This window comes from Mytilus trossulus, chromosome 14 (genome assembly GCF_036588685.1).
Source record: "Mytilus trossulus isolate FHL-02 chromosome 14, PNRI_Mtr1.1.1.hap1, whole genome shotgun sequence".
Taxonomy (NCBI): domain Eukaryota; kingdom Metazoa; phylum Mollusca; class Bivalvia; order Mytilida; family Mytilidae; genus Mytilus; species Mytilus trossulus.
In genome coordinates, this window is record NC_086386.1 from 6,935,987 (window position 1) to 6,963,227 (window position 27,241).

Sequence of the window (27,241 nt, forward strand, 5' to 3'; positions counted from 1 at the left end):
CTTTCTTTAGTAAAATGATTGAAGTTACTGTTTATATAATATGTTCGTCTTCCATATATTTGGAAATGTATATCATGTATATATGTTAACTTGTTCATTTAATCAACCTATTTTGTTATATTGTGTTAAATTGTATTCAATTGTATTTGTTCACATACCCTGGTTAAGGGTCTTGAGAAATAAAAACTTGAAACTTGAAACTTGAAACTTGAAACTTGAATTACTGCCACTGATGGCGCCGGAAATGCTATTCTTCTGAAGCCCCTGATTAAAGGTTTAGTTATACAGTCATGTAAATAGTTTCAGTGCTGCTCAACTTTTAGGTCAGTTACTTTTGATGTTTTGTTGATTTTTATGTTTTCTTTTTTTTTAATGTTAACTTGTCTTCCTGACCTTTTTATTTTTATTTGATTTGCCGGCTGTTGTCTTCTAAAATATTTGCAGTATAAGTATATTATACTTTGTTAAACTAATTAAAATGGCCGTTACCAACCATGCTATAACGGGTTTTTTTTATTATTTCATTGTGTAAAGTGGATCGTTTTAAAATGTAGATATATGTTATATTTTGTAATGAAATAATCAAGAAATAATGTCTTATTTCGTATTGTAATACTGTAATACTGTAATACTGAACGAGTGAACACTGTTGATGAAGTGATAATTTAGTTTTAATCTACATTAATCTCAGTTTCGTCTATCTCAAGTCTGTTGTAATTTTCTTTCAAAAACACTAGGACAGGTATACAGGCTGCAATAGCCCCTAACAGACACCAGTTCTCCCATTTTGTTCCTGCAAAAGATAATTTTTATTTTTGTTCTAAAAATTCTTTTCGATGAGTTTCAGAAAGTTCAAAAATACAACTTTTCATTCTATTTTTACAACAGATTGCTTGTTTCAGTATTTTTTTATTTAATTCCCTGTCCAAGCGCCATGTGAATGAGTGGCCAGGAAAAAAACCCAGAATATAGACATAAACCATTGACCCATCCATCATAAATATGCTTTCATTCATGACAGTTGTTCTATCCTATTCTACAAATGTCTTTATAATACTAGTGTTTTATGTGTATATACAAATTCATAAATCTGAACAAATGGTTATGATTATCCATAAGAGCGTATCTTTGAAATAAAACAATATCATCATCTGTAGAATTCAGTGAAAAAGTCATCATTGCTACTAGCTGGCTTTAATTTGTGTGCTCGAATATAATAGGTTAAATGTCAAATGAAGTACAAACTTTAAGTAAAATTCCGAAATGTTTTCCTAATTACAGCTACGGTAATATATTCTAGTGGTAGGATTGTATGTTTCCTTAATTTAACGGTATGTAAATTAATTGTTTGACTTTCGTTATTTGTTAATAAATCAAACTTTGTTATCATTTGAGTCAGTACATAGGTGAAATTCTAGGAACTTACCAATATGTGGCACCATCTGTACAACTAAGAATATTAAACCTCCTATATTGTTTACTAACGTTAATACTAAATTGGTAACGCCTTCTGCTACAGGATATGTTGCCTCGCAGGCCATCTCAAAATACAGCGGAGACGTGGACCCCAGAAACATGGATAGCAGTATGATAGACATGTACAACTGAACTGAAAATTAACAGAAAAATATAGTCATTATTAAACGCATAACCGTATATACATTTGTAGTTGCATACTAAGTTGTATAAAAAAATCAGCACGCTTTTTTTGTATACCCATGACAGCCGTCTTAACATTTGTTTTAATATTGCCCTACAAAATGCGTTCTCTTTCAATCATTTTGCAGTAGCACAGTAATTGTATAACGAAATATAACCGTGTACTATGGTAACTGGATATATCCATATGCATTGTTAGGAACCTAAATTGAATGTTATCTTCCCTGGTACTACGTGTCCTACTGTCCACCTTTTCATGGTTGTTTTTTTAAAGATAAATACTGGTTTTGATAATAGTGGGTTTTCTCTTTTGGATTACGTTATGCTGTATTCTTGCTACAAAAAGCATTAACAGTAAACAGAGATCTTACTCGTCTATTTGGCTACATTTGATAAATACTTTTATTGTATGTTACCTGTAGATGAATGGATGGTCCCCAAAAGTAAGAAGGTAAACCATACTAGACTGCCACAACCACCAATATATAAGACAAGCAGGAATAGACGCATATGTTTGGCAAAGACGTCTGCAAATCTACAATATACATTTAAAAAATGATCAAAAAAATGCATTACACAAAAATGTAAGTGATAATAAATTCAAAGCTTTATTCAGGGCTAAAGTCATTGTAAAACTACCGTTCTAAAAAAAGTAAGATCACAAAAATACTGAACTCCGATGAAAATTCTATCGGAAAGTTCCTAATCACATGGCAAATAAAATGACAAAACATATCAAACGAAGAGACTTGGTACAGGCATTTTCAAATGTAGAAAATGGTGGTTACTTTTACAAAAACAACCTTATGGTCGCAACGATTAATTAGTTCTGATATAACAGCAAGCAGAAAAATAATTGAAATATATCATTTAAAGGCCAAGCCTTTGTTGTTGACAAACTTAATCTCTGTGACTTTATTCATTAAATAGAAAATAAAGACTCACCCGTCGAGATAGATACTCTTTAGATGCATCTAAGAGTAAATCAAATCAATTAGTTAATAAGAATTATTAGGTGAAATAATCAAATGAAACCGAGTCTATAATATACTTACTTAGCTACAGCCAGTGTTATAACACATCCTGCTACTAATGAGTAAAATCCCAGCCATCCTGCTTCATCCTAACAAAAATAATGAAATTCAATTATTAAAATAACTTTGCATTTTTTTAAATAATGCTCAAAAGAAAACTTTTGTCTATTCATGAAAAAAAAAAATATCTGTAAAAATCTAAGCTCGTAAATATCAACCAACGAAACGAAAGAAAAGCAACTGGAATTTAATATTTTCTGAAAGCACTTACAATGTTCCTGGTTTAATATGCTTAATCAGATCATCTCAAAAATTTGTTTCTATGCGGCTGTTTGGGCCAAGTAAAGACCATTATACAATCCATCATGGAAACATAGATTTTTTCAACATATTATTTTTTTTAAACTATTAGAATCAATATTTGGAACGTTTAGAATCTAAAACATGTGTAAAAGGAATCTTGTGTCTTATAATTTTACCGATTTCATATAATTGTTATCATTCTTGATAACATACTAGTATTAGTTTCCTAGATTAATTTGATGCATGATATTGAAGCATTTATACCATGAATATTATTAATAATTGCAAATTTCATTTGCTAAAATTATTATCAACAGGAATTTATATGCAATGTATCTTTGTGACATCGTAGCAATTTCGTCTGCACTAGATCCAGGCGTATACCGGGTATCACTCATTCAACGACGCTATTAGAGAAAACTACACACCTCGTCAATATTTTGAGTATTTGAATTAGTTGAGATACCTCAGATATTCCATGAGGCTTAAGTATGACATCAAGGACACTCTGCCAACAGTTATAAACTCCTAATGACACTCCATACGTTAGACAGATCATCCAAAATTTTACGTTTCTGTAATAATAAAAAAAAACACTTTTTTCCTAAAAAGAGACTATAGAAACCTTCATTTATTTGACCTGCTTATCTTTTTTTTCTTAACTGGTGAGTGTTTTGAAGAGGCGCGTATTGCTTATTTATTTTTAATCCTGGTACACCTATGATGTGTATTTTTTTTAATTTCTGTGTTTAGGCATATATAGCTTTAGTCGTATTATGCATAACCTGTTGTTTTTAATGCTCTGCAACTCCGTATTTTATTTGACTTTCTACGTGTTTTGATAAGAGTGCAGCTAATGTATCTCGACAGGCGTACCAAATTATGTGTATAATAGCTTTGATGAGTTTGTATTTTAGAAAACAGCAACAGTAGTATACCGCTGTTCGAAAGTCATAAAGCGATTGAGAGAAAACAAATTTGGGTAACACACTAAAACCATAAAAAAAAGTATCGAAGTCATAGACAGTTAGTAGTATGCCTATGTTGGCACAAATTTGACATCAAAAACTTCAGTTACAGTTAATAGGTATTTATACATACATTGTATTTCATTAGTAATCAAAATACATTGTATAAGTTTTACCTCATTAATTGCTTTACCCCTTCTTTAAAATCTATCCTCTCTACAGAAGCTGATACAGTTGGTGGTAGCTTGGGTTTATCTGGGAAATATATAATCACAAGCAGCAACGCCAACACGGACATGCCACATTCTGTTGAACATAACGAATAATTGAATAATATCAACTTTAACATAGCATGTTTCAAATCAACCAGAATTTTTTTTTAAAATGTTGGTTGTGTATGTAAAACAATACTAAAAATGAACAATATAAATTATGTTAAATACTAAACAATTTACGAAATGATTAGAGTATAAGGTTTTCAATAATCGTTTTGACAAGCATCGATAAAATATCGCCGAAGTATTCGATGAAATCCACGCTCTGAAGGTCAGAATGGTAAACGGTCGTCATCAACCGTTATTTTTTTTTTAAATTACCGTAGCCACAATTCTGCGAAAGTTCGAACTCGTATTTTTCAATCTTTTCAAATACATTGGAAGAGAATAGAAATAGACATGATTTACTCACCCCAGTACATAAGTTTCATTATTTCTTGTCGCTCATGAAGTATGCTTGACCCTGAAGAGCAAAACAGACGACTTCAGCAGATTATCCCGTCAGGCTACTTTTTAGAGAGTTATCCTAGATAACTTCAAGTACCACAGTAAAATACATGTTCAGACAAAATATTAGCAGAGGGCTTAACCATAAACTAACAGACAAACTACATATTAAATAACTACGTATTAAAGAAAGATAAACCTCAACAAGTTTGTATGAACGTACTAAATTTATGAAATTACAATATTTTGAACACATACTTAAAAAGTTCATTGTTTGGCTCTCATAACTAATGTCACTGTTTATCATGTGATAATTATAACTAACCATTCGTGATGCTTACGTTGAAAAAAGATCTGTCATGCTTGATATTCATGATATTACTGAAAGGTAAAATAACAGATACATTTCATACATGTACGTCGCAATCGATCAGATAACAAGAATGTGGCCCAAGTACACGGATGTTCCATCCACACTATCATTTTCTATGTTCAGTGAACGATGAAAACGGGATAAAATTTCTAATTTGGCATTAAAATAGAAATATCATATCAAAGGGAACATGTGTACTATTAAAGTTTCAAGTTTATTGGACTTCGACTTCATCAAAACTTACCTCAACCAAAAACTTTAACATGAAGCGAGATAGACAAACGGACGAACGAACGGATGGACGAACGGACACACAGACCAGAAAACATACTGCCCATAAATGAGGCGTAAAATAGATGCATTGTGGGATAACTTACAAAATGAGACACTGTCCCATGCAAAGATTAAAAATAACTCGGACCAAAACAAATGGGATGTGCAAAAAATTGTTTCTTAAAAAGTGAGTAAGGGGTAATGAGTAGAAACAGATAAAAATATGAACAGGTGTGTGTTGATAAGACGACACCCATGGCCATGTCAATCCGAATTAAACCCTTAAAATAATTGAGATGAAATTGTGATTAAAAATTGAAAAAACGAAGTGCACAAGTTTATCATGTGAGTACGTTTCTGTGAAAATATCACTAATGCAAACACAATTATATGGGAAGAGATAACGTTAGATATAATTATTATGAAGTAGATTTACCTTGAGTTATAAGCTGTAGCATTACCAGTGTCTTGTTTGTCAGGCACAAAATATGGTCCTATGAATAAACATGTATTACCAATAAAATATCAAACATAATTTTAAGACAAAATATAGGTTTTTTTATATTCCTTCGAATAAGCTTTAAATAAAGGCAACAGTAGTATACCGCTGTTATAAACTCATAAATCCATGGACAAACAACAAAATCGGGGTAACTAACTAAAACTGAGGGAAACGCATTGAATATAAGTGAAGTACAGTGACACAACATTAAAATGTAACATACACAGAAACGGACTAAGCATTTAGACAAAGTCATGTGAGAATAACAAGTATAACATCAAAACCAAATACATGAATTTGGGATAGATAAGTAACGTGACACGTCTTATAGCAATGTGAATTCACACTCAAAAATAAGAAAAAACAAACGACACAACGGAAACATAACGTTAAAATGTAACACATATAGAAACGAATTATTATATAACAATGGCCATATTCCTGACTTGGTTCAAGACATCTTTAAAGGAAAAATGGTGGGTTGAATCTCCCTCTTTTATGACCATGTGGAATATAACATTAAAATGACAACACAACATTACAGGACTACAACAACAATAAATAGGAGAACATAATTGACAAAGAAACACACGAATAATAGCTAACAAAAAGTTTTGATACGCCAGAAGTGCATTTTGTCCACACAAGACTTACTAGTGACGCCCAGATACAAACGTTTGAAAGCCGAAACATGTATAAAGTTGAACAGCATCGAGGACCAAAAGTTTTTAAAAAAAAATGGTGACAAAAACAGCCAGGGTTTTCTATTAGATACCAGAAAATAACTATTATTTAGAATAATTTATACTTTTGCTAACAGTAAATTTTATAAAATAAATATACAAAAGATATATAATAAAACTGAAGAATTAACTAATTACAGGAAACAACCGAAATACATTACATAACCCAACGAAATGCAGCACATCCGAAAAAGTTCAAACTTCAACGCCAAGTGTCGACATATTTGAAATTGTAAAAAGTGACGTCACATTTGAATTTGTAAAACAAATCATCAAAAAATGATAAATGACGTCACATTAGAATGAATAAGACAGAATAAGGATTGATTTAAGATCATATTTGACCTAAATACTGGTATTACATTTAATAACAATGCACATTTCAACTGTTTTTCAGAATTATTTCAATGCACTTTTGATATCGGAGAGGTTACATACTGTTTTATATTACAAAGCATTATTTTGAAGCAGTATCGTCTTCGTGATACATACAGATAGAGCTTTATCTATACACTATCATGTATATATAGATATAGATATAGGAAGATGTGGTGTGAGTGCCAATGAGACAACTCTCCATCCAAATAACAATTTAAAAAGTAAACAATTATAGGTTAAAGTACGGCCTCCAACACGGAGCCTTGGCTCACACCGAACAACAAGCTATAAAGGGCCCCAAAATTACTAGTGTAAAACCATTCAAACCATATGCATGGTTATTGAAAAATTCACACAGGTTCTTTCTTTACGCCGTAACGACATAACTATATTGTTTTAAAATACCAATTTTTTCGTTTGGCTCAGTCCTTACTCTTCTATATTGCGTTTTGTGTACTATTGTTTGTGTTCTGGTCGGTTTTCGTGTAACTTTTGTGATGGCCTTGTCAATTTCTTTTCAACTTATGATAGAAATAACAAAAGGTGGTATGAGTGCCAATGAGACAACTCTTCATCCAAGTCACAATGTATAAAAAGAAAACAATCAGAAGTCAAAGTACGTCCTTCAATAACCTTGGCTCACTCCGAACAGCAAGTACCTCTATTCCTCTTTGCTTTGGTATTGTCTAATAACATGTCTGCTTACCTATGATAAACGATATTCCGACTCCAAGACTGTTTAATATGGAGCTGATGTATTGTCTAATAACATGTTTGCTTACCTATGATAACTGATATTCCGAGTCCAAGACTGTTTAATATGGAGCTGATGGCTGTTGTATTGTCTAATGACATGTTTGCTTACCTATGATAAATAATTCCAACTCCAAGACTGTTTAATATGGAGCTTTTGTATTGTCTAATGACATGTTTGCTTACCTATGATAAATGATATTCCGAGTCCAAGACTGTTTAATATGGAGCTGGTGGCTTTTGTATTATCTAATGACATGTCTGCTTACAAATGATAAATGATATTCCGAGTCCAAGACTGTTTAATATGGAGCTGATGGCTGTTGTATTGTCTAATGACATTTCTGCTTACCTATGATAAACGATATTCCGACTCCAAGACTGTTTAATATGGAGCTGATAGCTGTTGCTGTTGTTCTTTCGTTTACAGGAAACCAGCGAGCAGAGAGTGCAGGTGGAACTCCCATGGCAACGGGACCAGCTAGACCATTCAGTAGCTGTCCAATGTTGACTGTCCTTAATTTAAACCACCAACATTTGCGATATTCTATATTATATTGTTACCGACAGTAACTTTTACTTCTAAATTATACGATAATTCGACATAATATGATCAATGATATATTACTCAAATTCCGATAAGTTTTCACTAGCTTTCTGATTATAACTAATGGAATGAAACAAATACACTCTGGAAAGAGACGACATGTCTACTTCCATGTCAACTCTATCTTCTCTTGAACTGAATATCAATGTGCGTATTGTTATGTGTTTACTTTTCTACATTGGCTAGTTATATGGAGAGGGTTGGGATCTCATAAACATGTTTAACTCCGCCGCATTTTTGCGCCTGTCCCAGGTCAGGAGCCGCTGGCCTTTGTTAGCCTTGTATGATTTTTAATTTTAGTTTCTTATGCATAATTCGGAGTTAAGTATGACGTCCATTATCATTGTACTAGTATACATATTTTTAAGGGGCCAGCTGAAGGACGCCTAAGGGTGTTGGAGTTTATCGCTACATTGAAGACCCATTGGTGGCCTTCGGTTGTTGTCTGGTCTATGGTCGGGTTGTTATCGCTTTAACTCATTCCCCATTTCCTTTCTCAATTTTTTTCCAGTGTATTTGTTTCACTCCATATTGACTTGTTATATATGTTACTCAAGTGATAAAACAAAATACAATATGCACCACGAATATAATGCTACAATGAATCTTTGATTGGTTTCATTAAAAGCCCAATCTTAAAACACCTGAAAACTTGAATATGAAAAAAAAACACATTGTATTGACAAACAAAAATCCAAAAAGCAAAACTACAGTACGAAAATATGAAAATATGATACAAACAACGATAAAAAATAATAATATACAAGACTTAGTATATAAAACAACTGTTAGTGCATTTTATACGACAGGTATGTCCGATCTAAACTATGTACTAATAAGCACCAATACATGGTCTTACCATTTGATATAATCTGGATTATCAGTAATACATCGTACGCCAGCTCCAGTGGCAACCATTACTGCTGCTATCAATGTAGCAGATCTTAGCCCTGTAACAGATCAATATCTAACAAAATTAATACTAGTACTGTAATTAATAATTGCATCATATTGTATAAGTTTTCTGGGTTGACCTCTTTTATTTCTAATTGTAGTAACATTGTATATTACATGTTGATACTCTCTAATATAGATTAACTTTGCGTCAAAATTCACTACTGATAAATGGCCAAATGGGTAAAATGCCTTTCGTGTCAAAAAGCCAATAATTACCTTTCGTGTCAATAAGCCAAGCGAATGGAAAAGTCGCAATCAAATAGGCAATAGGACCCCAGTTAGCATACAATGCTATATCACCATCGGTCCAGTCAAAAGCTTCTTCGCTAGACGCCGCAATGGGTCCCCATGTGTTCCACAGTCCTCCTTGCATCATAGCAACGAAAGAGAATACCAACAAAACATACCAGCGTCGTTTGTAAACCTTTGTCTCCTGTGTGGTTGTTTTTGTTTTTTTGACAACAGTGACATCTGGTGTTCCATCGTCATTGACAACAACAGATACCTCCTGATCAGCATAAACCGAATCATACACGGTTTGATTTTCATCGTGCTGTACCAATGACTCTTTCTGGATGTCCATTATTCTTATAATAAAAAGTAAGATATAAAAAAACGATGGGTACCAAATTTCAATTACTATTTAGAGCAGATTATTCTGTATTAAGGGCGCATATCGGTGAAACAGCAATTACCAATTTTTTTGAACGGTTTGAATAGGTCGGGTTCGCTCATATGTTCAATTTTCAAAATTCTTCTAAAAAAGTTGGCCTATAATCGCAAAAAAGCGTTTTAACTTTAGGGACTATTATTGACGACAACTAAGAAACAAAGAAGAACACATGTTAAAAACAAAACTCAGTTAATGGACTTATCCTTCGACTGTTTTAACTTTAGAAGAACACTACCGGCAACGTGAATCAATGTAATGACAAATAATGAAAGTATTGATCAATGTCTAATACCTGATACAATCATTAGCAGAGGAAAAAGTCAAAAACTTCAATAACTCCTTAAGCGGTCAATTGACCATTTTGATCATGTTGACTTAATTTTGTAGATTTTAATTTGCTGAACATTATTGCTGTTTACAGTTTATCGTCTGAAAATTCAGGACAGATAGATCTTGACTTGCAGACACATTTTTAAAACCAGATTCCCCAATGATGATTGTGGCCAAGTTTGGTTAAATTTGCCCAGTAGTTTCAGAGGAGAAGATTTTTATAAAAGTTAACAGACGACGACGAACGACGGACGCCAAGTGACGAGAAAAATTCACTTGGCTTTTTGGGCCATGTGAGCTAAAATTATAATGCAAACTGTCTGTGATTAGGCTGTCGATAAATGGTAAATCTTTTGGTTCCAATCTCTGATTTTATCGATTGTTTAATTCTTATTCCCGATAGTTATATTTTAATTGAATATGGTTTCCAATAGCAGGAGACGTCTGATAATGTTGCATACAGGGTTGCTCCTTTTAGGGTTCTTGTAATTCCCTCAGAATTTGTTGTAACCTTAATTTGTTTCTTCTAATTCGATTTACAAGATTAGTAAACTATTGTACAACACCACGCCCGTATACCGCCAAACTAAGTTTGACTTTGGAGCATTAAGGAAGAAAAATGGACGATTCAGGCAACTCGGGTTCTATGGATTGTTAGGCTTTAGTATCCAATATACATATGATACCATATTGTTATCAACGGATCTGTTTAATAGTTACAAATGCATTTTACTGATTGAATATTTTGAAGATGCTGAGAATTACTATAAAGATTTCAAGGGCAAAACGATATATACAAAATGTAATTTATAAGCATAATACAACATTACCTTTACAAAAGTTAACTCATTTTGTTTTGTCAAATGGTCGGTTGTTTTGGTCAAACTGTATACTATATCCTTTGACGGTAATATATTGACATATACATTTATGATTGATATTACCATTTGGATGATAATTAAGATATTATCAGATAGTGTAGATAGTTCAGTTGTTTGCCACCGTGTTAAACTATGTCAACAAATACTTATAGTATTATTATTTTATTCATCTTTCTATATATATCATACTTATCTGACCTATAACAGATATTAATGTATTCTGCATTGCATGCGTATTTTAATCAAGGGTTCTGTATCTTTTTTTATATTCTTTAAAGTCGTTTGATTTTAGCTCTCTTACCTGGCCTATTGAGTACCAGAGTAGTGAGCTAATGAGCTTACCAACTTTTGGTCAGTTTAAAATTTTTATTTTTACCTGGTGTTTTTCAGAAAATTGTACCTGCAGTTCATGTAAATATTTTTAACTCCTTGCTGTCCTTTGAAGCCTCCAGAAAAATATACTAACAAATGATGTCGTAGGAAAATACTTCATAATGACGGATATTTTGCATTTGCTGACTATGTATGAATACATATATGAATATATGTGCTGTCTGTCTGTATCTTTTTGTTGTATATATATATATATCTGATCATCAGATCAGTATTGTTACATGTAACTTTGTTATCTAATATCAGTCGGTTAAAAAGCTCTTAAGAACTCGTGTTCCGTGTTATTATGCATATATTATGGCATTACTGCAACCAGAGATCTCATATTATTAGTTACATAGCGTGCTAGTGACCTAATACCGGTATATACATGATATATGGGGTCAGTAAATTCCAAATGTGTTGAGAGCGAAGCTCGAATCACCATATGGAATTTACTGACCCCATGACAAGTCTATAAATATAGCTACTACATATTTATTCTGATCTTAAGCCTTTTCCAATATTAAAATTGTTGTTAATAAAGCGGTTTGGCATCCGTATCCTTTTCGAAAAGCTGACCGAAAATTTGTGGAAAAATGAATTAAAATATTCCACAAGTTTATTTTCTATAGACCTCTCAATTTTTTGTTTGAATCATGGGCAATATACCTACAGGTCTTCAGTTTCAGAGTTTTTTTTCTTTTTATGTAGAGGTAATACTTGTGATTCTTTTGATTTATCTGTGAAAACAGCTGATCTCAAATGATTTATTTAGTAGTTTAGAAATTGGATTGGATCATTCAGATTCAGATAATTCTAGTATTTTTGAAGAGATTCCATCTTTTTCTGTTGCCTTTTTGTTAATTTTATTGTTGTTTTTGTTAAACAAAACTCAGAAATGTACTGTATGCTAGCTGCGAAAACGTAGTTCTTAGGGTCCTTTTGATGATTTTTGATATTTGCGGACCATAGCAAAAAAAACTTGAAATCAAAGGACAATAGAGCTACATTTTCGCAGCTATTAACTGTTGCACATATGAAAAACAATTTGTTTTTAATTAGAATGAGTAAAGAAATAATTGAAGTATTAAGTTATTTTTACAGCACCATCTCATTTGCTTCTTCTTCTGTGTATTAGCCTCCTTTTAAAAGTAGAAGCACCTTTTGTATTAGTACAAATACGGTAATCGTTGCTCTTCGGAATATGGTGAGGAAATTAGTTTTTCAATCTGACTCCATGTTGATCAAATCTCAAAGAAGGTCAGTGCATAGCCACAGGTAACCAGTCAGTTGCTTTTGTTCACAGCGCCCCCTATGATCAAGTAAATCCGGAAGTTATCAAAATGATAAAAAATGAAAACTGACATTTCCTTATTATGTGAATTTTAAGAGGTCTCATTTTAAAGGTAATCAATCGGATGAATGACATAAGCAAAACAGGGACACGTAAAACATTATTTTTTTATAGATTATGCACTTGCAGTTAAGTCGACATTTTGCATTCTAAAAGTAGTATCAAATATCAATCCTGTCGATCTCTGGCTCTTCCTCTTTAGTTTATAAATTATAAGGAAGAGTGATATTTTTCTTTGTGGAAGAATACATTTTCGGTTAGGCTCACATGTATCTGTCACTGAAGGTAACAGTAAGTAGGTCAATGCATGGTAGGTACCAGATCTATTAGATTAATTCTCTAATAGAATTTTTATTATTCTATTTTGGACGCCCTTATTTTTTGGTCTCACTAATACAGACAAGGTTGCATTAAAATATATAAAGTATATCATGTGTTAGCACTCTAAACAAAAAACAGGACAGACTGGCGGATCCTAAACCGTATATACCTTTTTGCTTCTATGAAACTACTATGTACATGTTTATATTTGAAGGAACCGAACCTAACCAAAATATTGACTTTTCAGAGGATCAATTCATCTGAGGAAGAGTTTATGGTCATAGATTATGAATGCACGAATTACACACATTCATCAAACGTCTAAGTGATCATCATTGTGCAGGATAAACTAGCAATAGACCACTTTTGAGTTCATCCGTCACTGGAAAAAACTCGTCAATTATATGCGCCTTTATCACCGTCATTTGTGAGTTTAGGGGCGTCGTCACTTCCGTTCCAATGTTGAGCGAGTGGTTGGAAAACTATAGTTCTATATTGTACGAATTATTCGGCAAATTGAATTCTCAAAATTGACAATCAGCCTTGCTGTCATTAGGGAATTGTCATTAAGTACCTACAGAACAACCATTATTTCTAGTTTATCCTGCACAATGACGATCACTAAGACGCTTGATGAACGTAAATAGTGCAGGGATACAGGCGACCCCCTCTATCTGGTAAATGACGTCATAAAGCACAGAGTTCACGAAATCTTTTTTTCCCTGGTGGTCCTTGAAGAAAATCTACTGGTCCTCACTATTAACTCTATTGAAAAATACTAAAATTGTGTCAGTCCTATACAAAATTTTGGTGGTGAAATCCTGAGGACTGACACTTTTCGTGAACTCTGCTTTAGCAGACCTGCCAACTATCCCGATTTTCGCGGCATCAACCCCGATTTTTACCCCTCAACCCGAATCCCGATATCGGGATTGTAAAATTAGTCAAAATCCCGATTTTCAACAAATATACCCGAAAAAATTATTGTTTACCGATTTTGAAGTCTTTCTGATCAATTTTTAAAAATCAATCATTTTACTTGGGGACATATTATGACAAGTTAATGACCCTACGCTAATTAACAGTCACAACAGGTGTCATAATTAGTGGTTGTATGTAATCAGATTACCTAATGGGTCGTAACAATCCTCAAAATTAATTTGTATAAATTTGGTCAAACAGCCTTTCAATTTTAATCAATTTATCATACAAGCACAATTTGCAACATTTGCCGTAGTTCCACAGCAAAATCATAATTAATTGAAAGATGAGAACTGTAAAGAACTCTCAAGAAAACATCGTTTTTCTTGAAATTTGTTTAATTTTTGAAACCAGACATCGTGTGCGTGTCTGTTGATCTAAAATCGACGCCATTTTGTATACACTCCTACTGTGTTACTGTATAAGCCTCCGCAGGTAAGAGCACCTCTGAATACAAAGAAAGATAACTCAAATTTAATCCATTTTCTCATTGATACTGATATAAAGACCATGAGTAAGACTAAATCAAAATCTGTCTTCATCCTTCTTACTTTAGGACATGCAGTTTTAGGTGTTTTGAGTCAAGGTTCATAGATGAGAAGGTCTTTGGAGGGGGGAAAGGGGGAGGGTCTCTTCTTTGAATCCTTTAATTTTAATGCCATTTTCTCTATTCCTAAGTTATTTTGTCAATTTTATAATTTAATAGTACAAGAATCATGCAAATAAAAGTAACCAAGGCCTACAATCTCATCATTAGTATAACAAAAGAAAAAAGAAGAGAACTTAGACTATTTTAGGAGTAAAAAAACAATGCTCACAGAAAAGTCGCTAAAATTGTAACCCTTGAAAATCTTGTCGCGCGCTATGATAAAGGCGCGTATAATTGTTTTTTCCGGTGACGGATGAACTCGAAAGTGGTCTATTATTTTAAAAGTGCTGATTGTCAATTATTAGAATTCAATTTGCTGAAATAATTTGTGCATTATAGCATCATACATGTAGTTTTCCAACCACTTGCTCAACATGGGAACAGAAATAAATGGGCAGGGTTTGACACTATTAACATTAGAGGTGATGTAGTCCACAGGACTACCAAGAAAATTTTTTGGGTAGTCCTGGTAGTCCTCGTCTATCACCGGTGAGGGCCGCATCGAACTAGCTAGGGGGGTTTGGGGGCATGCCCCCCCAAGAAAATTTTTGGAAATAAGATGCAATTTCCTGCCATCTGAGCACCTCTGCGAAAATTTTATCTGAAAAAAAACAATATTTTCAGATTGCAGATTTTGCATATAATTTTACAATATTTTCTGACAGGAAAAGTTCAGGAGTAATAAAATTTATTCACTGAATGTCAACTTTAATTTATCTGCAATCTGAAAATATTGTTTTTTTTTCAGATAAATTAATGTTGACATTCAGTGAATAAATTTTATTACTCCTGAACTTTTCCTGTCAGAAAATATTGTAAAATTAAATGCAAAATCTGCAATCTGAGACAATTTCAAAGGCCTTGTTAGGTGGAGTTATTTGACCTTTTATTCCGGGATTATTTAGAAGAAAAAAAAGATTAAAAATAAGGCCATAATAAATAATAGGTGTGTTTGCCCAAACGCTACCTACCCAGAAAAAAGCTGCCTACCCTGTCTCAAATTCTTTTATTGTCCTGATTTGAAGAAGGTTTTTTTAATCAAATAGGTATGAAGACTAATAAACATCTAATACTTCAATTTCTTTTAAAAAAGAAGAAGAAAGAAAATGCCTACCTACCTAACCACTCTCAATCTTAGGGTAGGGTTTGGGCAAACCAAAATATTTTTAAGTGTGGCCTAAGTCAATGTTTGAAGTTTTCGTTAATTCTTCAAACAGTTTATAAGATTTTTTTTGTAGTGATACAATGTCTTTGTTTGTGTACTAGAGGTCAACTTCATCATCACTGTTGAAAGCAATTCAGTGGATATGTTGCTGAAACAAAATGCCTTTAATATGAATGACATGTATGTGGGTTTTTTTTAATAAGAAAGCCACCAAAAAAATATTATTACTAAAGATCAGTTATTACATTTCAAAGTTAATGAGTATTTATAATGTATTTCAATGCCACCATTTCTGTTTATTTGTTTATACTATCAGCAGGAGATCTTTCATTAGAATAAAAAGAAAAGCTTTCAATCTCAAGTGATGGCATTCCTTCATGTACATGTAACATGCAACATGTAATGTTGTTAGCCAATTTGAATACTTGATGTTTTCCTTTGTCTTGTGTATTCGATATTCTTTCAACATGTTAAACAAAATGATTTACCTTAGATATTGTCAATTGTTTTGCTAATTACAATGAAGTCCTACATGTACATTTGTACATGTACTAGCATGACTTATTGACTAGTAGTGTTATGTCTGTTTGAAGTCTCCAAATCTCATTACTACACCTATCCCTGTTAATATAACATGATATCATCATCATCATTCTACATACACATTTAGATTAGAAATGAAATTTCTTCTTTTTTTAGATTTGAAACATGTCTGGAGACAAGATATCCCTGACAGATGCCCTACAGAATGTAGACGTTCTCGATGAATTGCCTTTACCTGATCAACAACCTTGTATAGAAGGCCTGTCATTGTCCATCCATTACCAAGCTAACTTTGACACTAATTTTGAGGATAGAAATGCCTATGTCACTGGGGTTGCCAAGTATATAGAAGAGGCCACCGTTCATGCAGATTTGGTATGTACATATACATGTAAAATTGAGAATGGAAATGGGGAATGTGTCAACAAACAACAACCCGACCAAAGAGCAGACAACAGTAGAAGGCCACCAATGGGTCTCCAATGCAGGGAGAAACTCATGAACCAGAAGGGTGCTTCAGCTGGCTCTTAAACAAAATGTATACTTCATTGTACTTCAGTGATAATTAATGGACATCATACTAAACTCCGAAATATACACAAGAAACTAAAATTTAAAATCATACAAGACTAACAAGGTCAAAGGCACCTGACTTGGGACAGGAACATAGTTTGAATTGCAATAATGTGAACTTTTCAATCAGCACCAATAATGTTGATATAAATATTCTTTCAAAAAAGCAAGCTCATTATTTATGAGGTTTGCCAAATCTATAATTCTCAGCTCTGTGAACTACTACCACCAAGACTAACAATTACCTGAATTGTACTATAGATCAGCCTGATAAGGGTAACCAAAGTAATTATGAGTTTTGTATAAACTTGATTATATATTTTTTTACAGAACAAGCTATTAGAGAAAGGGCAAGAGTTTGCTGCAATATTATACACATGGAGATGCTGTTCTAGAGCCTTACCACAGGTAAATAGAATAAAGTATAACACATATACTGAACTTTAAGATACAAGTATACATGTATATTAACCCTTTCCTCCATGTATTTTTTTCTCTCGCATACTTGATTTGCATAGGATTTTTTCAATAAAAAAAAATCATCAGGTTTAAAGTATTATTAATGCATTGTGAAAATGAATATTTCATCAATGAAACTCAAGTCAGATATTCTCATGAATAGCCTTTTCATATTAGATACTAATTTTTTTAAGTCTGATGCAAACATTTTGTAGTCAAAGCGTTTCAACTGAAGTACTACACAGGCGTCAAAAGGCGTCATTATGGAGGAAAGGGGGTGGGGTCAAAAAGCGTCATTATGAAGGAAAGGGTTAAGAAATCATTTCCCATAGGGTAATGGTAGAGGGACATTACATTTACTGATCTGTCAATTCAGTAGTAGTAAATTAGTCTGTCAGTCCCATATTAGGTTGACATAGATGGAGCAACTGTAAGTCACTGTACAGTCTTCATGATTGAGAAAAATGTTTGTCTTATACTATAGTAAGCTATTTAGCTCCAAGATGACAAAATGTAAGTCTATTCAATGAGAAAAACCAACACCTTTAGATTATCACAACATGACTTTATCCCAAAAGCAGATCAGTGTCTCATTTGAAAAAAGTATTTGAAAACCATTGAGATCAATTTATCAAACATTGTATTTATAACCTTACAAAAAATATGACTTACAAACAAAAATCAGGTCATTGTCTCTAACCTTGTTGGTCAGACGCATGGAATAACCTTGCACTCTGATGCAAATTCAAGGGTATTAACTCTGAGGAATGATATGATCATATTTCAAACGTGTATGTAAATAATTATAAAAAGAGGGCCTGATTTAAAAGCAGTACCCTTAAAAGTTTTACTAGTTAGTGACCAATAAAACTACAGTATAAATTCTAATAGTTCTATTAGTAAAAATCAAGGAGATGTACATTGTAGGGTGATTGTCAATGCGATGACTATACACCAAACGCTGAGGATGTAAGCCATTATTATTGTTCAACTATAAATGAAGCTGTAAACAAATATTTGTATTTCAGGTGAAAAGTAATGAACAACCTAACAGATCTGAGATTTACAATAAGATTGTGGAGGTTCTGGATCCACAAGTGTCAAAACTTATGGAATTTATGTATTTTGTGGTAATATTATATTAGAGCTAAAATAAGTAAATAAAGCATTGTCATAATGGAACTTTTACATGTATACTAAACAAGCTTTATAGTTACATGATATGATTTAATTTACATTGAGAAATGTTAAAGGGGAGAAATGTGAAAGAAAATCTTATTTGTGGTGGTAAATGTGTTTCTAAATTAAAAAATAAATATAAACAAGCACATTTTTTTTGTTTTTACCAATTTAAACATTGTTTGTAACTTCAGAACATACACAAAGTATCATTTAAAAAGATTAAGCTGTTACAATGACCTTGACATTTCGGGTTTGGATAACACCACTTCCTGTAATTTTATCATACTTTCTTTTAGGTATTAAAAAGAAGTGTTATTCCAATAACTACTTTAGGCAATCATTAAGAACATCTTTCAGGAAGTTACATTTATATTTAAAACGTTAAACTTCTAGCCTTCTTGAATCTCATTTTCTTCTGTGTAGGCTTTGAAAGAATTATTGATATGTTTTCAGCAGTATCTGAAACAATTCAATATACATTATCTACCTTATTCTATGAATAATTTACCAGTCAATACTAAAGGGTTATTGCATGAATATTGGGGAATATTGTCCTCATAGAACATATATTGCACTCGCAAGCTCGTGCAATATAAAATTCTACTCGGGACAATATTCCCAAATACTCATGCAATAACCCTTTAGTATTGACTGGTAAATTATTCATAGAATAAGGTAGATAATGTATATTGAATTGTTTCAGATACTGCTAAACATGCTTAATTATTTGCATGTTATTTGGATACATTTAACATTCTTTTTGTATTTCAGAACAAGGAATACTATGAGAACAGAAACCAAAATTGATAAGAATTTTATATATCTTTTAATTTGTAGAAAAATGCTATAGACAGATTTGGTGAGCAGATAAAACGTCTTTGTCACGTTCAGAAGAGAAATGATTTTGTTTCTGAGGCCTATTTATTGACCTTAGGAAAGTTCATCAATACTTTTGTTGAGCTTGATCAGTTAAAAAACATGAAAGCGAGTATCAGTAATGATTACTCTGCCTTTAGAAGGTGAGTCCTGACCAGACATATCATAGGCAGATGATATACACTATATACAACATACCGTGGAAGATATGTAACATTATTTACTCACATGCCATGTGACTGCTTAGTCTTACAAGATGGTGATAAATATTCAGCATTTTAAACTAATAGTTAATTGTTGTTTTCAATTATAGAGAACAATTAATATTAGATTGTATTCAAAAGAATTTGCTTCACTTTATAAGACAGAGGAAAACTTTTTTGATTGAAAAACCTTTATGCTGCATACATATTAAATAATGTAGCTTTTGAGTTTAGAAAATAATTTTGTAGAAATACAACCATCTTTGTTATACTGAGCAGTCAGTTTTGGAGCAAATGGAAAGAATTCAAGATTTTCAGTAAATTAAAGAGAGTTCACTTATAATTCACGATTTAAGCAGATAATGATAATTTCGAGAAAAAAAAAATCGAAGATAAAATTTCAAATTTTATTGTAAAAAAAACTGAACTTTGATAAATGTCATGTTGCTTGTTTCTGTAATTTTCTGTTTTTTTTCACATGTTTGTTTTTCCCATTTACACATTTCTTTTCTTGCATGTATTTTCTATAAATTGCAGCATCATTTCTGATTACTTTACAAATATCTTTTATTCTTTTCCATGTATATTATCTGTGCTTATATTGCCCAATGAATATATATGCTATTCATAAAATCTACCAGTAAAAATATGAAATCAGAAATATTATATAGATATTCATGAACTGAATGCTTATGAAAAATATTTGCACAAATCAAACTTGGACTGATATATTTATAGACAGAATGTCTGCTTATTTTTTCAGAAACTTTTTTTACCTAATCGGTTTTAATAATTAAGCACGTTTCTATTATGAAATCAAAATCTTTAGCTTAAAATTTCCTTGAATGGTATAATTTTTAATCTATAACTCGTGATATGTATGATGTCATTGTTTTCACTGGTTTAAAATATTTGCTAGTTATAATCATTAGCTAAATTATCACAACTTGGAAGTTTTATAGGAAAAGTGTATAGTAGCTATAGGAATTAATAAATGTATTGTTTTATAGAGATTAGAGAGGGGCAGCACTTCTAAAAGTATTTCATACAACCTCAAAATAAACATTTGTTGCTGTATGGAGGATATAAAATCAACTCTCTTTTATTAATTTGGAATGAAAAACCTGTGACCTTACCTAATTTGAGAGAATATCAAAGGAAAATGTCTCACAGGGACAAAAGAATTTCTAAAAAATTATTTTAAGCACAAAATTTTGCAGTTACTACATACTACGTGGATGATAATTTCAAAACCACAAGGAAATTTTAGCGGATACTACGGTTCATCTTTAGCTTCTTTATATCATCTTTGGTTGAATAATTTAGACATCTAATTTGTTTCAAGTTAATGAGAGTTGGTTATATTTATGAGCTTAAAAGGGTGCAGTGGTACTAAACAGAATTTAAACATACTCAAATGCAGAATTTGATTTCAGATTTTTTTCCACAGAGAATGAGCATAGATCCATTCTTAAAGTCATTGGGGTTGAAGTTCCAAATCATATCATATTATAAAACAGTTAATTATACTTTACAGCGTGAATCCATTGAACGATTTGGGGGTGAAGTGAAACGTTTGTGTCACATACAGAAAAGAAATGATTTTGTATCTGAGGCCTATTTATTGACCCTGGGGAAGTTCATTAATACATTTGCTGAGCTAGATCAGTTAAAAAATATGAAAGCCAGTATCAGAAATGATTATTCAGCATTTAGGAGGTGAGGGTCTGTGTGTGTGTTGTTTTGGGAATATTGCAGTTAGGGGATAGTAACTTATTTGTGTAGTATCCTTGTAGTCTTGATCACCCAGATGCAGATAAGTTTAACGAATAATCTATGCTTAAAATTGTTATTATTTATCAAAGAAGAAATTCTAATGTTTCTGAAGAATGATTTTTTTCTGAATTAAAAGAAAATATAAATGAATAAATTTTGTTCCTATTGAAAGTTTTCTATTTTACACTTTTATGTGTTTTGTGGAATTTATTTGGGGTTATTTCTTCTTGACAACTTTTTATGCTCCCGCCATACCGGAGGTGGCATCAAGTTTTACACTTGTCTGTCTATATGTACATTCCATAATTGGCTTCTGTTCCCTAACTTGAGTTCGCCTCAACCAAATGTTATGAAACTTATACCATGTATACACAATGCTTATTACCACAAAACACAGATCAAGGTTGAATTTTGGTGGTGTCACTTTAACCGTTATAGAGTTCTGCCCCTTTATAATTAGAAAATTGCAAATAGTTTCAGTTCTGTAACTTAAGTTTGTCCCAAATAAACATTATGGAACCTATACACAATACTTATTACAACAAAACTCAGATAAGTACAAATTCGGGTAGCGCCACTTTTATCATTCTTGAGTAATATCCCTTTAAAATGTTGTATACAAGCAGGGTTATCATCTGTGTCCATGAGGGTATAATATAGAGGTCTCCTCAAAACAAACATCTCTCATTTAGCTTATAGTAATTATTTATTAAGTTACTCATCTGAAAATTTTAGTTTAGAGTAAAAATGTGTGTACAATGAACAATTTTGTTTTGTTCGACAATTTAAATTAATATACTTGTTTTAATTTTCTGCATCTGTCTGATTGAGACTATTTGTTGTGGTGATCTTACTAATATTTAGAGGTGTTTAGTTTCAGTTCTCTTTAATAGCTATATTTCTTTTATGTTGGCATTAAATAATTTTAGAGCATGAATTTTCTTATAAATTTTTTGTTTTTGTTTCAAATATAATTTTTGAATTCTTGGTTTAAATTCTTTGTAAAATAATTGATGTTATTTATGCAATTATTCAATGTGAAATCTATTCAGTCTAATTTATTTTTCAGTTCAACTGGCTCATATTGCCAGGGTGAACTTTTGATTTTTAAAAGTAATCAAATTACAGTTTTACTGGCCTGTCAAACAAACTACCCAGCACATACAAGTGTGCTCAGCTCCAATCTTAATTGTCTAGGATTTTCAATTCTTCTACTAAAGGTTTAATTTTCTTGGGTCACTTTGACTTTCTCCTCCAATAAAGACAAATTACCACAAAAAAGCACAATAATCCTGAAAGTGACATTAAACTCCTATCAATCAATCATCCATTGCCAGCCTATCAATGAAAGTTGTCTGGCTTCCTCCATAAAAAACTGACCACTCCATGGTAGCACAATAATGATGAAAGTGACATTAAACTCCAATTAATCAATCCATTATAAGTCTATCAGTTAAAGTTATCTGTTTGAATTTTTTTTTCATACTCTTCTCACATTATTGGACTAACTAAAATTTATCCTTGCCTCTCTCACTCTTATTTTGTCTAGTGTCAAATATTTTTTTACTGATAATAAAGCAACATGAAATTTGACCAAAATGTCAATAAAGTTCTTGTAAAATCCTTTAAAAATACTAATTTTTACCCAATCGTTTGATAAATGATAAAATTAAAATCAGTATAAAGATTTATCAGTCATGATTGCAATTGCTACAAAAAAAAGATGAAAATTCAATCCAAATTTCTACTACAAAACAAACAGAATATCATAGACACTTTCTAAATTGGATATCATTTAAAAGAGTTTTCTGTACCGGTTCTTAACTGTTTATATAAATTGGTGAGATTTTTTCTTTTTTAAATAATAACTTACCTTGCACGATATATTTTTTTCTATTTCTTCATTTAACTCTTGCTTATGAAGTATATCCTTTTATTACTGCTGAAACTTATGTATGTATTTTCTTACTACTTTTCTTTAGAATTTAGATCATAGCTTCATTATTTTATTTACTCTTATTTGATTTTAATAAGTCTTTCATATGACATATATATATATTTGTATGTATTGCTACAGTGGATTTTATTAGCTGTCATGTTTTGATACCTCATGTTAGATTTTTTTAATATTTTTCAATGAATTTTAAGTTTGGTTTTTTTGTGTGAAATGTTACTTGGTTACCATGTACAAATAAGTTTTATTGTATTCTATTTTGAAAAAAAAATTGAGTTTCAAAAAACATTTGTGCTAAGAAATTTTGTAAGTTGTTAAAAAATTATATTGTTATTATTGACAACTTTTAAGTGAAATGATATTTCAGGGCTGCACAGTTCCTAAAAGTAATCGCTGACCCACAAGCTTTACAAGAATCTCAGAACTTATCCATGTTCCTGGCCACACAAAACAAAATCCGAGACATGCTAAAAGAAGTCCTCCAGTCCACACCTGGTTATGAGGAATTGTTAGCTGATGTCATCAACATCTGTGTCAACATGTATGAGAGTAGATTGTATCTGGAACCGTCAGAGAAATACATGTTGGTTAAGGTATGGCTTTCTACATTAAGTCATCTGACTTTGTAATATCTAGAACCGTCAGAGAAATACATGTTGGTTAAGGTATTGCTTTCTACATTAAGTCATCTGACTTTGTAATATCTGGAACCGTCAGAGAAATACATGTTGGTTCAGGGCTCAAGCTACCAGGCGAAGTGGGCGAAGAAGTCACTTTCCTGACCGTCACTTCGCTTTCCCCGACCCCCAAAAGCGGAAAGAAGTCGCCCTGTTCTTGACGATACTGGCTTTCAGTCGCTTCCGTCATCGGACATTTTCAATTTTTACGAAGTTGATGAAACATCAATTTTTTATTGATATTAAAGAAATTTAGACATAAACGATTCATTATCTTAAGAAAAGAGGTTGAAGCATTGTCTTTGAAGTCTGAAGCAGGTTATTTGATAAAAATACAACTTGTTATCACTTCGTGCATTTCCGCTTGTTCCAGTGCTTGTTACTTGAAAACATACATCAACCTATATTTCGGCGGCAAAATAAGTTTATTTCTTCATTTAAACGTGATACAAGTTGCCTCCAGTAAGTGTTTAATCCATTTATTGCATTATAAACGTAATGTTCCCTTCCAAATAACTTGTCAAACATCGTTTATTTTTGTAAATTTTCTTGCATTCGTCCACCATTGACCGATTTCTAAACTATGAATCTCAACCGGACCAGCTATGACCGAAATCCGTACTTTTACAATAATTACTACGGACGCACGGATGGAACAGCTGACAGAAGAATATTGATTCCAAAGGGGAAAATTACGTATTCCACACGAATTTAAAGACTTTTGGTTACATCTAATTGATTGGTGTATATAGTTCTCTATATTTTTTATGGATTGTTTCAAACTATTGATTAAAGTTGTTTAACACTGACTATTATACTTTTATCAATATATTATGGCCCAGCTTAATAACTTTTTTTTTTTTTATGAAAAACACTGATTTTCATACACAAGATAGTTTTGAATTAAATTGTAATTGAAATATTATAATTTCTTTACCTTTTTAAGTTCAAAAAATATTTTTTTTAGTGCTAGATACTAAATATTTAATTGGTTGTTTCTCAAAAGAACCTGAGTAAAACTTAACAACTTTTAATTTGAAATGTTGCTTTAATTGTATACTCAGATATGAATTGAACATTTTAAAAAGAACATTATTTACATATGACCCTTTATACTATACATGCTATAGTATAATGCAAACATTGTAGCGCACCGCGCGAAAGAGCACTTCTCTTTCAAATCTCACCACTTCTCCCTATCAGTTTCAAAAAGAGAAGTCACTTCTCCCTATAATTCTGAAGTAGTGTGAGCCCTGTTGGTTAAGGTATGGCTTTCTACATTAGGTCATCTGACTTTGTAATAGGTTATGACTGTCTGTATCTGAAACCGTCAGAGAAATACATGTTGGTTAAGGTATGCTCTTCATTATAAGGTCATCTGACTTTGTAATAGGTAATGACTGTCATAGGAGAATACTGCAGTGTATTACTTTTAAATCTCAAGCTACCTGGACCTTTTTGCTAAAAAACTCATATTGGTGATAAAGCAAATCCAACAGTCATAATGTAATACATTTAAATGAGTCAATAACAAATTACTAGAATAGAAATTTGTCAAAGAAGATTTTGAATTTAAATGTTATATTTACTAACTTCATAGATAACTTTTCAACAAATGGCATATACTTTATATAGGTTCTTTGATTATCCATTTACTTAAATTAATGCATTGCTTGTATAAATATGAAAAATCGACAGAATCGACACTAACACCACATCTTCCTATATCTATTGGTATTATCAAAACTCCCAATGTTATTCTACATCAATATGAACAATAAACTGATTGTTTATCGTAGGCCAAGGACTGCAGTATTATATGTGTGTTAAATTATGTATTTTCAGTACACTGAAAGCTGAAAGTATCTGATAATGTATAATATAATTCAGTCTTTTTTCTTCCGCAGGTGATGGCTTGTGGTTTGTTTATGATTGACAATGAACAAAACAACATTTATAAGATGGACTCAAAGAAAAGAATCAATTTAACCAAAATAGACAAATACCTAAAGGTAAGAAAAAAATACTCATATCAAGTTTATATTTGGTTTCCCTCCACTGACTTGTGCCAAAATTACAATTTTACAGACATTAATTCTCAAATATCCAAATCTTAAAACGGTTTTAAGTTTTTTATTGGTGCACACCAGGGTCCATACATGTTATTCCAACACACCTAGTTTTCAAAATGTTTTCCCATCCCCCTGTTACTTTCATTGTATTTTCAATCTAAATTATCTGCCAATATTGTAACATGAAAACAAATTGAATTTAGAATTCATGTTTCAACTGATAAAAAGTTAAGAATCATAAAAAAATGGTATAATCGAAACTTTTATTTCCTTAAAAATGTAGTGTTCACATCATGTTAATTAATGTTACCAGTCTTTTGTCACATTATGTATTGCCATAGCATGTTTTATATGCTTTTGTAAATAAAATATTCATTCATTCAATGACTGATTGACAGATAGGAAAGAAAAGTATGAAGTTATCTTTGAACTTGGTTTATCTGAATTATGCATGTAATGGTGAATATTTTATTTCTTTGCTTCAAAACAAAATATCAAAACTAAAAACACATATTTCCTCAATTTTCTTGTAACCCACTGATTATAAGTAATGAAGTAGTTTTTGTGTAAGAATGTAAAATCTCTATTTTTCCAGCAACTTGAAGTTGTACCACTTTATGGAGACATGCAAATAAATCCATACCACTATATAAAGTACAGTATGAACTTTGACCCTGGAAAATGGCCAGCCTGTGAATCTTCACATCCTAGTCCACAGTCTAACTTACTTGCCAATCTTGAAGCCATCCGTGAGGACCATATGTCATACATCAGCCAGCTGGCCCGTCACAGTAATGAGGTATATAGAGTCATTATGTTTGCAGGGTCTTTGATAAATAGTTAGGGATGGTTTTTACCCTATAATTGTAAAAACTTATATATCTACTAGAACCCAAGCATTCAATTTTGAAACAAATCACAAAAA

At 31.9% G+C, this 27,241-nt stretch overlaps 2 protein-coding genes across 7 annotated transcripts in view; one reads left to right on the forward strand and one right to left on the reverse strand.

Annotated features, from left to right (window-relative positions):
- Window positions 1-653: 653 nt before the first annotated feature.
- LOC134696435 (solute carrier family 49 member 4 homolog) lies at window positions 654-11,176 on the reverse strand. The gene is made up of 13 exons (XM_063558247.1): window positions 11,106-11,176; window positions 9,489-9,859; window positions 9,175-9,265; window positions 8,061-8,224; window positions 5,769-5,826; window positions 5,012-5,067; window positions 4,652-4,702; window positions 4,141-4,270; window positions 3,463-3,571; window positions 2,715-2,782; window positions 2,076-2,194; window positions 1,427-1,609; window positions 654-793 (listed from the first exon to the last, which is right to left on the reverse strand). The coding sequence occupies exons 2-13, from the start codon at window positions 9,853-9,855 to the stop codon at window positions 672-674; spliced, it is 1,518 nt and encodes a 505-aa protein (XP_063414317.1). The 5' UTR covers window positions 9,856-9,859; window positions 11,106-11,176; the 3' UTR covers window positions 654-671.
- Window positions 11,177-12,819: 1,643 nt separating this feature from the next.
- The window catches only part of LOC134696371 (cytoplasmic FMR1-interacting protein-like), a 42,476-nt gene continuing 28,054 nt past the window's right edge, over window positions 12,820-27,241 (forward strand). For 3 of the 6 annotated variants that reach the window (XM_063558100.1, XM_063558104.1, XM_063558106.1), the window contains exons 1-8: window positions 12,820-12,937; window positions 16,701-16,919; window positions 17,448-17,525; window positions 18,605-18,706; window positions 19,596-19,777; window positions 23,935-24,160; window positions 26,152-26,256; window positions 26,912-27,115. In XM_063558100.1, the coding sequence (XP_063414170.1) occupies window positions 16,710-16,919; window positions 17,448-17,525; window positions 18,605-18,706; window positions 19,596-19,777; window positions 23,935-24,160; window positions 26,152-26,256; window positions 26,912-27,115 (1,107 nt within the window). In that variant the 5' untranslated portion in view covers window positions 12,820-12,937; window positions 16,701-16,709. Of the gene's footprint in view, window positions 12,938-16,700; window positions 16,920-17,447; window positions 17,526-18,604; window positions 18,707-19,595; window positions 19,778-21,374; window positions 21,557-23,934; window positions 24,161-25,496; window positions 25,599-26,151; window positions 26,257-26,911; window positions 27,116-27,241 lie in introns of those variants that run through there. The other 3 variants (XM_063558101.1, XM_063558105.1, XM_063558107.1) reach the window with 2 other exon arrangements.